We start from the raw sequence: 14,414 nt of genomic DNA on the forward strand, positions 1-14,414 counted from the left end.
GTCATTTAGGTCCTGGATGAAAGTCCATAATGGGGAATATTTTAGGATCTTTGCATTTAAACTGCTACAGTCAGTGTTTGTAAGTTAAACTTACTGTATTTGACAAGGCTATCTTGTTACTTTGCTTTTGCCTTTTGGGAGTCTAATTTAATATTTTCCTGATCCATTATAAACTCATTCATCATTTCCATGTCTCCTACTATTTTGTCTTTTATTTTCCTTACACTTCCAATAATGAGACAAAAACTGTCTCATTATTATCTTTACTCTAATCAATTAATTTTGTCCCATTGGTCTGTCCAAAGCTTCAACCCTGTTTTCATGTACAGTATGTAGAGAAGATGGGAAGATGCTTTTACAAGCTTTGCTGGTGGAAATTGGAAAGGAAAAGAGTCCAACAAGTCCAATAAGTGGAGACATTTTGCGGAGGTCTTCATCCAGCAGTCGAAAGGCTGTGGATGATATGGAAGTGTATAAATATAAAGCACTTTAGAGCCTAGACTTTAGAGAAATATTTCCTTTGTCCCTCAAACGTGAATCTGGAAATGTATGAACTTCTTTACCACAGAATTGAATTGGATTAAGTGGATTACGGCAGCTATACTGTACATAAAGGCAGGCTGACAGACATATATGGCAAAGAGTTTTGTAAGTAGGTTTTTTTATCCCTGGCATCTAATTAGACAATTTAAATTTTCTTAGTTTTGAGCAGCTAATGTTTGCCATGCTTACAATTGTGAGGAAAACCCCAGATAAATACCTCTTTGTTACGCCACGCCCCCGGAGGACTCGTCATTCCACCTCGCATTCCAGCACAGTTCCCAGTTAGCCCATTTACCCCGGCCTATTTAATGCTGCTTCACACTCTCCCCTGTGCTCAGTATTAGGTCTTCCTGCGATTAGTTACGTCTTGGTTTTTGGCTTCCTGACCCTGGTTTTTGTTTCCCGACTACGTCTCCTAGTTTTGTTTTGGTACTTTGTTTATGGTTCTTTCTTAGACTCTCGGCTTCCGGCTCCGCTTCTGATTTTGTGACTTTTGCACCGGTTTGTTTTCCTCCGGCTTTCGGACTTCGGACTGTTAAATCGACTACGCCTCTGGAGTTCGTCCTGATTTTCCTGCTTAGGGTCCTCATTAATATTCCGTAACACTCTTTCACTATTCAAAAAGATCAAATTCAAGCAGATTCCAGTGTGTGCATACACATCATAATGGAATTAAAAGTCTACAGATTGCTTTAGCTAAGTATTATGAGATAAAAGTTTTTAAATACTACCACAAACTCTTGTACGATGTAAGAATTATGGGCAACGTGTATATATGTACAGTATGATATGAAGTGAAGATACGAGCTTTTTATTAGGCTATGTGTGACGCTTATGAGTTTATCTCTGACATCGAATGAAAAAATAAAATAAAATCGGAGGAAAACCTAAAATATTGCCTTACATGCAATTGTTGTTTTTGCTGCGAGACACGTGGTGTCACTGTTATCCAAGAAAACCGTATAAAGGAAAAACATTACAGTATATTACCATCAGCTTCTTCATCGACGATTCTTACCCTATCAGAAAGCAGAAACGGGGTATCGTGCGCGTAGCAAACAAGGGAGACGGCTAGACCGCTTTATGTACATCTAGGCCTTGGAAATTACCCGATACTTAGGTATAAAACAGTAAATGGCCGTCTACACATTTTTCTTCCAAGAAGAAGGAAATTATTTTTGTTGGACTGTGCTGCCCATTTGTGCATGAAAAGCGTAATGCTGGTCGTCATGGGACACGTATATCACAGAAGAAAACGAGAGAATCGATGGACATTCCTGTATTTCATCTTCGCAGTGCTCCTATGGAAAAGGACTACGGCTCAAATACATTATTCCATTCAGGAAGAATTAAAAATTGGCACTTTCGTTGGAAATATTGCAAAGGATATGGGCTTTAACATCGGACAGTTAGCTGACCGGAATCTTCGTATTGTGGGGGGATCAAACCAGGAGCTTTTCCAGGTAAATCAAAAGGACGGTGCTTTGTTTGTGAATCAGAATATAGACAGAGAGGAACTGTGTGGTAGAACCGTTCCATGTTATGTTAGCCTTAAGGCTGTCGTAGAAAACCCTCTTGAAATGCACCATGTAACCGTGGAAATTACAGATGTAAATGACCATTCTCCCAGCTTTCCGGACAAAGAGAACAGGCTGGAAATCTCCGAGTCTGCAATGCCGGGTGCTCGATTCCAATTAGAGGGGGCGAATGACCCAGATGTTGGTTTAAACGCCCTGCGCTTTTATAAACTGAGCCACGACGAACATTTTCAGTTAGAGACAGAGGACCTTAGCGAAGATGTGAAAATCCCAGTTTTAGTGTTGCACAAACCTTTGGACAGGGAGCGTATTCCAGTACACAGGTTGCTCTTGACAGCCTGTGACAACGGAAACCCACAGAGGTCTGGGGCTCTTAACGTTACTGTCACGCTGCTAGATGTCAACGACAATGCTCCTGTGTTTGATCAACAGAAGTATTCGGTTACGTTAAAGGAAAATGTTCCGATCGGCACTACTGTAGTGCGGGTCAGCGCTTCAGATCAGGATGAGGGCGTCAACGGAGAGATCGAATACACTTTCCGTAATAAATTCAGAAGCAGGGCGTCTGAGCTTTTTGATTTAGACAGAAAAACAGGCGAGATAAAAGTTAAGGGCTTGATCGATTTCGAAGAAAAGCAGGTTTACGAGCTTAACGTGCAGGCGTCAGACAAGGGGCATGTTCCTTTAACTACTCATTGCAATGTGTTTGTAAAAGTGGAAGATGTGAACGACAATAGGCCCGAAATAGATATCACTTCTTTGTCGAGTCTGATACCCGAGAATGCTCGTCCTGGCACTGTCATAGCGCTGATTGGAGTTAGAGACCTGGATTCTGGAACAAACGGCCAAATTGCCTGCACTGTTTCGGAAAACACATCGTTTGAGTTGAAGCCGTCATCTGAGGACAAATTTTATTCTTTAGTGACAAAACGGTATTTAGACAGAGAGTCAAAACCTCAGTATGATATAACTATAACTGCAAAGGATTTAGGAAGTCCTTCGTTGTCGTCTGCCAAAACCATTCAAGTGGAGTTATCAGATGTTAATGACAACAGTCCGATATTTTTTAAAAATCCGTATACAATGTATCTGTTCGAAAATAACGTCCCAGGTGCCTCAGTATTCTCAGTAAGTGCGTCGGATGCTGATGAAAATGAAAATGCGCGTGTATCTTATGCTCTGGGAAATGGACAGACAGACCAAACTGTAACATCTTTCTTAAACATCAACTCGGAAAACGGAAATATTTATGCTTTAAAAAGTTTTGACTTTGAAGAGCTCAAGAGCTTTCAATTTCACGTTACAGCGAAAGACTCTGGCGTGCCGTCGCTAAGCAGCAACGTCACAGTGAACGTTTTCATTCTGGATCACAATGACAATGCTCCCGTGATCTTGTCTCCTATAAATTCTAACAGGTCAGCTGGAGCTGTTGAGGAAGTACAGCGCAGTGTGAACGCAGGTTATTTAGTAACTAAAGTGAGAGCTTACGATGCAGATATAGGATACAACGCCTGGTTATCCTTTTCGCTGCTCCAGGTTACGGACCCCAGTCTCTTTAGCTTAGAGCGCTACACAGGAGAAATCAGGACACTTCGTTCAATCACGGAAACCGACGACATCGAACATAAAATGATCGTACAAGTAAAAGATAATGGGAACGTTTCTCTATCGGCTACAGCAACTATACTGATATCCATAGTCGAAAGGGGGGAATCTTTCGCTGTTTCTGATCTTCAAACTCCAATGAAGCAAGAAAAAAGCAACAATTTAACTTTTTACTTGATGGTGACCCTGGGGTGTGTTTCTGCGTTGTTCGTGATCAGTGTATTCACCTTGGTTATAATGCAGTGCTCCAGAAAATGTTATTCTTCTGAGTCCTCGAAAAATACAAAGTATGCGGAAGTCAGCGGGAACGGAACTCTCTGCCACAGTATCCAGTACAGAGGCGGAGAGAAGCGCTACATGTTAGTGGGACCCAGGACGAGTATTGGCTCTATGCTCGGCGTGGGAAGCAATGGAAACACGCTAGTCGTCCCAGAGAACGGAAGGAGAGCTTCGGGAGAGGTAAGCTATGGTTGAACTTCAATGTCAGTTTGTGCACACCCTATTTTGCTAATCGTAACTCCATCCTGTCATGACCCTTTCAATGATCACAGAAAGTGGACGAATATCCAAACGGGGAAAGTTCTTTGTTATATCATGTCTCAGGTAAACTCAAAGACGCAAAGGAATGCCATTCAACATATTTTGGGTAATAATCTGTAGGTAATAGGTAAGATGGCTAATAGATAATTTAATTGTTGTTTAAAATATATTGGAACTTCATTATGTTTTCCTACACGTGCTGGGAACGGTTTCTTTTATGATCTCAGAGAAAAGGATGTAGTTAAATTTTGGTTTTCTGGGTTCTGGGTTTCAAAGCAGAACCTGTCTGGATTAGAAATGTGTTTTCTGTACTTAGCCTGGCGATTCTTATAATGGCGAAATATCATGCACCCTGTGGTTTGTGTATAATTCGTTGTATGTAGGAGTTTCTGAATGTGAGCTTTTAAAGTTGTAATTACATACAGTATTGTGTTTGTTCTACATATATTTTGTCCTTCTGTTCGGAATGATTTTGAATCTTGATAAAATTATACTCATGAAAAAAAAACTATACAAACGGTATTATTGTACAGAAAATGATACGATTTTAATTAAGAACATATCTCTTAAGAAATTTTGATTCTATAAAGAAAAAATATTACAAAATTAAGAACATCTTCCGGACAACGAGAGTTTAGTGGAATCTAGAATAATTCATTTTGAAGACAATAGAGCTATGTTTGTGCGTAAAACCTAATTTAGCAATCCTTAAGACAAGAAAGCAATTTGTAGTGTTTTGCTTTGGCCACACAGTGTCACTATCATCAAGGTTTACGTTAAAAACTCAAACCCTGCCCTTTGTAGGAGTAGCCTTCATCACACAATACACAGAAACAGACGAAGTCGTGTGGAGAGAGAAACAAGGTTCACTTTAAGGCCTGGGATAATGTGTTATGATACGTTGATGTACTGTAACTCAAACGGTTATTGGAAGTAGATATATATGCCATTTGCAAAGGAGGAATACTTCTCAGTGTGTTTTATTGTTTGCCGTTGATATTTGTGGACTGTTTCGCTATGAGATACTGCGGACAAGAAAGATGGGAATTTCGGACATGTCTCCATTTTGCGTTTCTGTTTTTTCTATGGGAAAGGACTTCGGCTCAACTCCGTTATTCCATTCAGGAGGAGGTTAAACAGGGTACTTTTGTGGGAAATATTGCAAAGGATCTGGGATTAGATTCCGAACAAATAGCGGACCGTCGGCTTCGCATCGTTTCTGGAACAAAAAAACAGCTCTTTCAGGTAAACCTAAAGGACGGCGCTTTACTTGTTAATCAAAATATTGACAGAGAGGAAATGTGCAGTAAAATGTCTCAGTGCATTGTTAATATAAAAGCTGTTGTAGAAAATCCTCTGGAAATCCACCATATAACAGTAGAAATTGTGGATGTTAATGACTATACCCCAAGTTTTCCAAACAATGAGAAGCAAATGGAAATCCCGGAGTCCGCAATAACAGGAGCACGGTTTCAGTTAGAAGCTGCTCATGACCCAGATGTTGGTTCAAATTCTCTGAGATTTTATAAGCTGAGTCCAAATGAAAATTTCGAATTGGATGTACAGGGCCTTAGCGAATACAATAAAATTCCATTTTTAATTCTGCAAAAACCTTTAGACAGGGAACGCATTCCTGTGTATAACCTGCAGCTGACTGCTTTTGATGGTGGTAAACCACAAAGATCAAGTACTCTTAACATTACAATCATAGTCCTTGACATCAATGACAATGCGCCAGTATTTGATCAGCAGAAGTATTCGGTAACACTGAAAGAAAACACTGCAATCGGTACATTTATCATACAGCTAAATGCATCCGATTTAGATGAAGGTGCCAACGGTGAGGTTGTGTACTCCTTCGGTAATACGTTCAGGAGCAGAGTGTCTGAGCTTTTTGATTTGGACGGTAGAACTGGACAAATCAAAGTCAAGGGTTTAATCGATTTTGAAGAGGAGCAGGCTTATGAGATTAACGTGCAAGCATCTGATAAAGGAGTCGTGCCTTTAACTACGCATTGCAGTGTTTTTATAAAAGTGGAAGATCTGAACGACAACAGGCCGGAAATAGAAATCACTTCTTTGTCCAGTCGGATTCCAGAAGACGCGCGCCCCGGTGCTGTGATAGCTCTGATTGGTTTAACGGACCGTGATTCTGGTACGAACGGCCAAATAAAGTGTACCCTTTCAGAAAACCTTCCTTTTGATTTGAAGCCATCGTCCGAAGACAATTTCTACTCATTAGTGACAAAGCAGCAGTTAGACAGGGAGTCCATTCCTGTCTACAATATTACAATAACCGCGAACGATTTAGGGATTCCTTCCTTATCATCAGCTAGAACCATCAGTGTGGAGTTATCCGATGTAAATGACAACAGTCCCAGATTTTCTCACGATCCATACATATTATACTTATATGAAAATAACTTCCCAGGGGCCTCCGTATTCTCGGTTAGTGCATCCGACTCAGACATAAACGAAAATGCCCTTGTTTCATATGAACTGGGAAATGGACCGATGGACGGAACAGTAAGATCTTTCTTAAACATCAATTCGGAAAACGGGAATATTTACGCTTTGAAAAGTTTTGACTTTGAAGAGCTTAAAAGCTTTAAATTCCAAGTCGTAGCCAAGGACTCTGGAGTGCCATCGCTGAGCAGCAATGTCACAGTGAATGTTTTTATTCTGGACCAGAACGACAATGCTCCCATGATTTTGTCTCCCTTAAATTCTAACGGGTCTGCTGAAGTTGTGGAGGAAATACCCCGGAATGTAAACGCAGGTTATTTAGTCACTAAAGTGAGGGTTTACGATGCGGATGTAGGATACAACGCCTGGTTATCGTTTTCACTGCTCCAAGTTACGGACCCCAGTCTCTTTAGTTTGGAGCGCTACACAGGAGAGATACGGACACTTCGGTCATTCACGGAAACGGACAGCACCGAGCATAAACTGATCATACAGGTAAAAGACAACGGCAACGTTTCCTTCTCAGCAACAGCAACGGTGCTTGTTACCACAGTCGAGGCCACAGAATCGTTTGCGATTGCTGATTTTAAAAACATTGCTAAAAATCAGGACGAAAACAATGTAACGTTTTATTTAATTATCACATTGGTGTCAGTTTCAGCGCTTTTCTTGATTAGCATCTTTGTTTTGATAGCAATCCAGTGCTCTCGATCTAGAGCCTATGCTTCAAAGTGTTCTCGGGATAAAACTTACGCGGAAGTTAGCGGGAATGGAACTCTTTGCCACAGCATCCAGTACAGAGCCGGAGAGAAACGCTACATGTTAGTGGGACCCAGAACGAGTATAGGCTCTATGCTCGGCGTGGGAAGCAATGGGAACACTCTGGTCATCGCTGAGAACGGAAGGAGAGCTTCGGGAGAGGTAAGTCGTGGTTGGTTACATCACCCTCAAAATGCAACTTTGTCAAACCTATTTTTTTAATCATTTCTTCGAGATTAAGTTTATCCATGTACTTGAATTAGGTTCCATTTCTTCTAGAGGTTCCAAAGTATCTGACGGTTTTGTTCGCCCCGAACACGAGGGCAGGTTGTGTTAATTTACATTTCTACAATTCAACTCACCGATAAGATGAGGTGCGTTTGTAAACACCAAATTGGTCCTGATGGCGTATACTGTATACTTCCTCCGTGCAACTCGCAAAACCTTTTTTTTTTTTCAGTCCGATGAGACAATGGCTTAAATAGTTTGACTTCGTGGACATTATCAAAACATTACTGTCACAACAGCTCTGCCATCTTTTCAGAAATTTCTTCTAGCATAAAGTTGAACAGCAGCTGGCAATGCAGACCTTCAATACAGTAGGTTGCCTTTTATGATCAGGAATTGATAGCCAGGAATTTATTTTTGGGTGGGCCTGTGCAAAACTGGATGGCCCGGGCTCTAACTGACCGTCCTGCCAGCATGGGGGCACCACTCCAATTTACAATGCAATCCTCGAGCGGTATAATCAAACAGCAGAATTAGCGGAACCTTATATATACCTACTGTCTTTCTCTCTCACACACACACAGGTTAAGCAACAATTACCTAGGCTGCCGAACGCTACTGTGCCACGGAGGACACACGCAAAAAACCAACGTGTTCATTAGAGAAAGCAGCGGAGACAGTTATATTGCAAATAAAATATGTATTTATTTCGAAGAGTATGGGACATTGTAAATCAATAAAGACGTTAAAAAATAAGCCGATGTAGTAATTTTTCAAATAAGTAAAGCATTTTAAAAATAGATTCTCATTGACAGTAAACAAGCCGATCCACCTGGCGCTGCTTCCTTGAACAGCTCTCCGACCCGTGATTGGCTAAACCGCCGAACAGTTCTGGCTGCGATTTGGTGAATAAGAATCCACACTCTGATTGGGTAAAGCGCCACAGCGGACGTTAACCGTGTGTGCTGTATGAGCACGATGGATATACAGTAACACATCCATTGCAAGAGAAGTCGCACTAAGGTCAAAATTGAAAAGCATACAAAGAATGTCATGAAATCCATAGGGCTTTCAGGACTCCGATAGCATGTCACGATCATATCGCGATACCCATTGCGACTAGCACATCACTGTCATGATGCCACTGTCGCCACATTAGTCCATATATGACATATCCAGACAATACGCCCCAGCCCCCATGTTGCGACATGGAGCCCGCATATCGTGATATGGCGTACCCCGACAAAACGCCCACCCCCATGTCGCGACATGGAGTCCACATATCGCGATATGACAAACGCCCAACCCCCCCATGTCGCTACATGAAGCCCGCATATTGCGATATGACATACCCCAGCAAAAATGCCCATTTCCCATGTCCCGACATGGCGTTCATATATCGCGATATGGCAAAAACTGTCACGCCCATGTCGTGACATGAAACCCTATATTGCGATGTGACATACCCCTGACAAAACGCCCTATCCGCCTGTCGCGACATAGAGTCCATATGTTGCGATAGGACATACCCTGACAGGATATGCTGACCCAATGTCGCAACACAAAGTCCATCTTTCCCGACACGTCCTATCTGGGTATATCATGTCCTGATATGGGACTTTTGTTGCAACAGCGGTGCCAGGGTGGCATGGAAGCAAGGCGCCAGTCGTGATATACATGCGATATATATGGGGTCCCTATCATAATAGGCTGTGGAGGTATTGTCGTGATGGTATCCCACAGTTACGCATTTGGCAACAGTATGTCACGGTAGGGAAAGGAAAGGAAAACGTGCCTTAGAAAATAAAAACCATAGATCTTAGAATCACGGTGATTTTACATACATTACAACCACAGGTTTATGTCGTAGATCGTTAACTGGTTGGCATGCGTCATGTCTTAGTATTATTCACATCTAAGGAGGCTCATATGTTTATGGATATTGATTGTCTTTAAAATGTTAAGGGTAACAGCTGTCTGTAGGGGGGGCAACGTCACGGAGCTTTTAACTTGCCTTTAAATATTCAGCGGACTTGAGCATAAAATACCAGAAGAACGTGCACGTACGTATGATTTCAGAGGTTGGAGTAAATGCATCGCACCATGGGTAATATCGAGTGAGGCGCCATGAGAATAACAATTGCGAAGGTATTAAAATATTAAGTTCTGAAGATCTTGTTTGATCCTTCATGATGCTTTTAAACCTTTTATGAAATCTACGAAATTAGTATTCTATTTTCGATGCCAAAAGACACCTAATTTGGAAATTCGTGACTCTCCACAAGAATTGTTATAGTCGCATATGAATTGTTTTAGTCGCATTATAGTGCAAACCAATTCATCGTACCTTAAATTGCAAGAATGGTCTGCTAATAAAAGCGTCAAATACATACTTTGGATGTATTTTAGCTCTGTAAACGTCATTCACCTAAAAATACTGCAGGGCATTTAGAGGCGAGCTGAATAGTTATCTGTGAAATGCACACTCGCGTCTATCCGTCAATATTATCTTAATGTTATTCATGCATTCCAAAACTTGTAATTTGTTTACAGGAGAAATTTTAAAACCTCTTCCTGCTTAACTCCTACAGGTTGAGCATGTATCGAGCTGCTACAAGCAAACGCGTGCACTGCCCTTATGTTCCAGAAACACTTGTTTTCGGGAAGGCAGGCTGTACTCCTTAAAACCCAAGATGCCCGTAGCGTCTCATGTGTTTTCTTTTTTTCATGACTGGTCTGGTCATCTACAGGCGGCTTTTTGAAAAACGTAGATATATGCATTTGTTTTACCATGTTGGCTAACAAACCAAAAACCTAGTGCTAGATAGCTCTAAGAGGGTCTGACGACAACGATAGCCAATTAGGCTAAGGCTAAGCTTGCACCGCACCACCACATTTACATAGTTTTCTTACTGGGCACAAAGATACTGCGAGCCTATAGCAAAGCACATACTATGAAAAAATAAAATAAAAACGTAACATTTAAAAGCAAATCATGTAACGCAAACAAGGGGGACAAAATCGTAAATTACAGTACTTTGGACTGATTGGGTAGGCCTAGGATCAATCGTGGCTACGCCCCTGCCTCTTCTACTGTACAGTATGTACTGATTTAGAGATTATCCTCGAATTGGAGCATTAATAGTCTAATACATTAATATTGCATTCAGATTTGCAACGCATGGTGTCACTGTTGTCAAAGACTACAGTTAAATAAGCGTTTTAACTTTGTAAGCCCTGCCCATCCCAGAGCCCTATTTTTTTTCTCGCATCGGAGAGTAGGAAAATAATGTGGACGGGGAAGGACTCCATCTGATATCGCGGCCTGAAAACATGACTTCCTTATCTGGATATTCCTAAAGAACTGGGAGACATGGATACAGTATTTCGAACAAGAAGAAAAAATAATGTCGAATAGAATCTGATTTGCTGGCAATGGCTTATTGAATATTTTCACCATGCGATATATCCCTCAAAGAGAAATGTGGGAATACCGGTGGTCGTTTCTTCATTTCACATTTCTGTTTTTTCTCTGGGAAAGAACTTCAGCAGATATACGATATTCCATTCAGGAGGAAGCTAAGCAAGGAACATTTATTGCAAATATCGCAAAGGATCTTGGAATTAATGTCAACAGCCTCACAGATCGAAGGTTTCGCATTGTTTCGGTATCAAAGCAGGAACTTTTTCAGGTAAATCTAAAAGACGGCTCTTTGTTTGTTAATGATATTATAGATAGAGAGGAACTCTGTAGCAGGAACGCTCACTGTTATATTAACCTTAAAGCTGTAATCGAAAACCCTCTCGAAATTCATCATGTTATAATAGACATTGAAGATATAAACGATCATTCCCCGAGTTTTCCAGATCAACATAAACGCTTGGAAATCTCAGAATCCTCTTTCCCCGGAGCTCGATTCCAATTAGAAGGTGCACATGACCCAGATGTTGGTTTAAATGCCTTGCGCTTTTACAAACTTAGCCAAAACGAACACTTTGAATTGAAAGTAGAAGACCTTAGCGAAGATAGTAAAATTCCCATACTGGTACTGCAGAAACCCTTAGACAGAGAGCATATTCCGGTACACAATTTGCAACTTACAGCATTTGACGGTGGAAACCCACAGAGGTCTGGTGCGCTAAACATTACTGTTATTGTTCTCGACATCAATGACAATGCTCCTGTATTTGATCAACAAAAGTATTCAGTAACCTTGCGGGAAAACGTCCCAGTTGGTACCTTTGTGGTACGAGTAAATGCATCTGATCTGGATGATGATATTAACGGAGAGGTAGAATACTCATTTGGCAGTACATTCAGAAGCAGAGTGTCAGAGCTGTTTGATTTGGACAGTAAAACTGGGGAAATCAGAGTAAAAGGAATGATCGATTTTGAAGAAAAGCGGGCCTACGAGATTAATATACAAGCTTCCGATAAGGGACTTGTGCCATTGGTTACTCACTGCAATGTGTTCGTAAAGATTGAAGATGTTAATGACAACAGGCCCGAGATAGATGTGACGTCTTTGTTTAGCCTTATTCCTGAAGATGCGCGTCCTGGTACTGCGATCGCGCTGATCGGCGTTACGGACCTAGACTCTGGGAAGAACGGTGAAATAGTTTGTTCGTTAGACGAAAACCTGCCATTTGATTTGAAGTCAACATCTCAGGAAAACTTCTATTCCCTTGTGACAAAAAGGCATTTGGACAGGGAGGCCGTGCCTCAGTATGATATAACAGTAACAGCAAGGGATTTGGGAACCCCTTCCCTATCTTCTCATAAAACCATTAGCGTGGAGTTATCAGATGTCAATGATAATAGTCCCACATTTTCACAGGATCCATATACATTGTATTTGTTTGAAAACAATGTCCCGGGTGCCTCTGTTTTCTCTGTAACTGCCTACGATCCAGACCAAAACGAGAATGCTCATGTTTCCTATTCATTGGGCAATGAATTTGTGGAGATCATTTCATTTTTGAATATCAATCCCGATAATGGAAACATATATGCGCTAAAAAGCTTTGATTTCGAGCATGTTAAGAATTTCAAATTTCATGTTATAGCAAAAGATTCAGGAATTCCGTGTCTGAGCAGCAACGTCACGGTGAATGTTTTTATTCTGGATCAGAACGACAATGTTCCGGTGATCTTGTCTCCGTTAAGTGCTAACGGATCTGCTGAAACTGTGGAGATTCACCGAAATGTCAATGCTGGTTATTTGGTTACCAAGGTACGAGCTTATGATGCAGATATAGGATACAACGCCTGGTTATCATTTTCACTGCTCCAAACTACTGACCCCAGTCTCTTTAGTTTGGAGCGCTACACGGGAGAAATCAGGACACTCCGTTCTATCACAGAAACAGACAGCAGTGAGCATAAACTGATCATCCAGGTAAAAGACAACGGCAACGTATCTCTTTCAGTAACAGCAACTATACTTATGACCATTGTTGAGAGTATGGAGTCTTTTGCAGTCTCGGATGTCAACAATGCAGCTAAATCTCAGGACGGAAATAACTTAACTTTTTATTTAATTGTTACATTGGGGTCAGTTTCATTTTTATTTGTGATCAGTGTACTCACGCTGGTTACCATGCAGTGTTGCAGATCACGGGACTATTTTGGTAAATATTCTCCGGATACAAATTACGCCGAGGTGAGCGGGAATGGGACACTTTGCCACAGTATCCAGTACAGAGCCGGAGACAAACGGTTCGTGGTCGTTGGGCCCAGAATGAGTATAGGCTCTACGATTGGCTTGGGAAGCAATGGTAATACTCTAGTCATCGCGGAGAACGGAAGGAAAGCGTCAGAAGAGGTATGGTTCTGGTTATTTCATGATTTCTGTCCTTTGCATTACCGACTTCTTTGGCAATTGTATTAAGAATGCTTCAGGGAGTTGTTTTATTTTTTCGTGGCGTAGTTTACTTTTGCAAAGTAGCAATGTTCCACAAGATCCCAACGCTTTCATAACTGTTATTGTTAGTAATAATACATTCATGTAATACAGACTCCAAAGTAGATTCTGAAATAATTGAATTGCTGTTTGTGATGGTGGCTGCCGATTGCTAATTCACGACTAATGTCACGACAGATGAACCTTTGATATTGTTTTATACGAAGTGACTAAGAGAAATGCCATTAATTTTCACTGCATTTATGTTTAGTGGCGCCAGCACCACTGTGTTTAATTTTAAAGATGGAAATATTTCACTTTGAGGTCTAAAAAGAATTCACAGAATACCTAATGCGTTCTCTTATACAAATTAATGTATTTCATTTAGTGACAGCTTTGAATTGCACATTTTATCAATTTCTGACAAAATACTCCGGTGCCCTACTTTAAAAAAAGTAGGTTCTGTCTACTCCTCTGCATTTATATTATTTATTCCTCAGATAATATATACACAATTCAGTTTTTTTTCTAATCCACTTTATACAGAAACCACGATCTTACTGAAACCTAAAATGTTTTCGATGTGAAGTTTTTCTACAAAAACCATTGTTAATAAAGGTTAGCATATTTGTTTAATCGTGAAATGTTGCCAATGTTATGTTTTATTTGTGGTTTAAAATTGGCATGATTGATATGGTAGAAAGTGAAGATGTGTAAGCGTCCCAACACATAGTAACAAGTAGAGGTTAATTCCACCCTGAAAGGTAGAAAGAAAATAAAAAAAATATATAAGAATTCAAAGGTGGGCCCATAATGACGGTTTATCTTATGT

General features: G+C 40.7%; 1 protein-coding gene across 3 annotated transcripts in view; it reads left to right on the forward strand.

Annotated features, from left to right (window-relative positions):
• Positions 1 to 1,581: 1,581 nt before the first annotated feature.
• The window catches only part of LOC148650533 (protocadherin alpha-C2-like), a 167,020-nt gene continuing 154,187 nt past the window's right edge, over positions 1,582 to 14,414 (forward strand). Inside the window, exon 1 of one of the 3 annotated variants that reach the window (XM_088604463.1) lies at positions 1,582 to 4,145. In XM_088604463.1, the coding sequence (XP_088460589.1) occupies positions 1,749 to 4,145 (2,397 nt within the window). In that variant the 5' untranslated portion in view covers positions 1,582 to 1,748. Of the gene's footprint in view, positions 4,146 to 5,060; positions 7,614 to 10,964; positions 13,505 to 14,414 lie in introns of those variants that run through there. The other 2 variants (XM_088604474.1, XM_088604476.1) reach the window with 2 other exon arrangements.

This window comes from Lepisosteus platostomus, chromosome 13 (assembly GCF_059453375.1).
Source record: "Lepisosteus platostomus isolate fLepPlt1 chromosome 13, fLepPlt1.hap1, whole genome shotgun sequence".
NCBI classification, from domain to species: domain Eukaryota; kingdom Metazoa; phylum Chordata; class Actinopteri; order Semionotiformes; family Lepisosteidae; genus Lepisosteus; species Lepisosteus platostomus.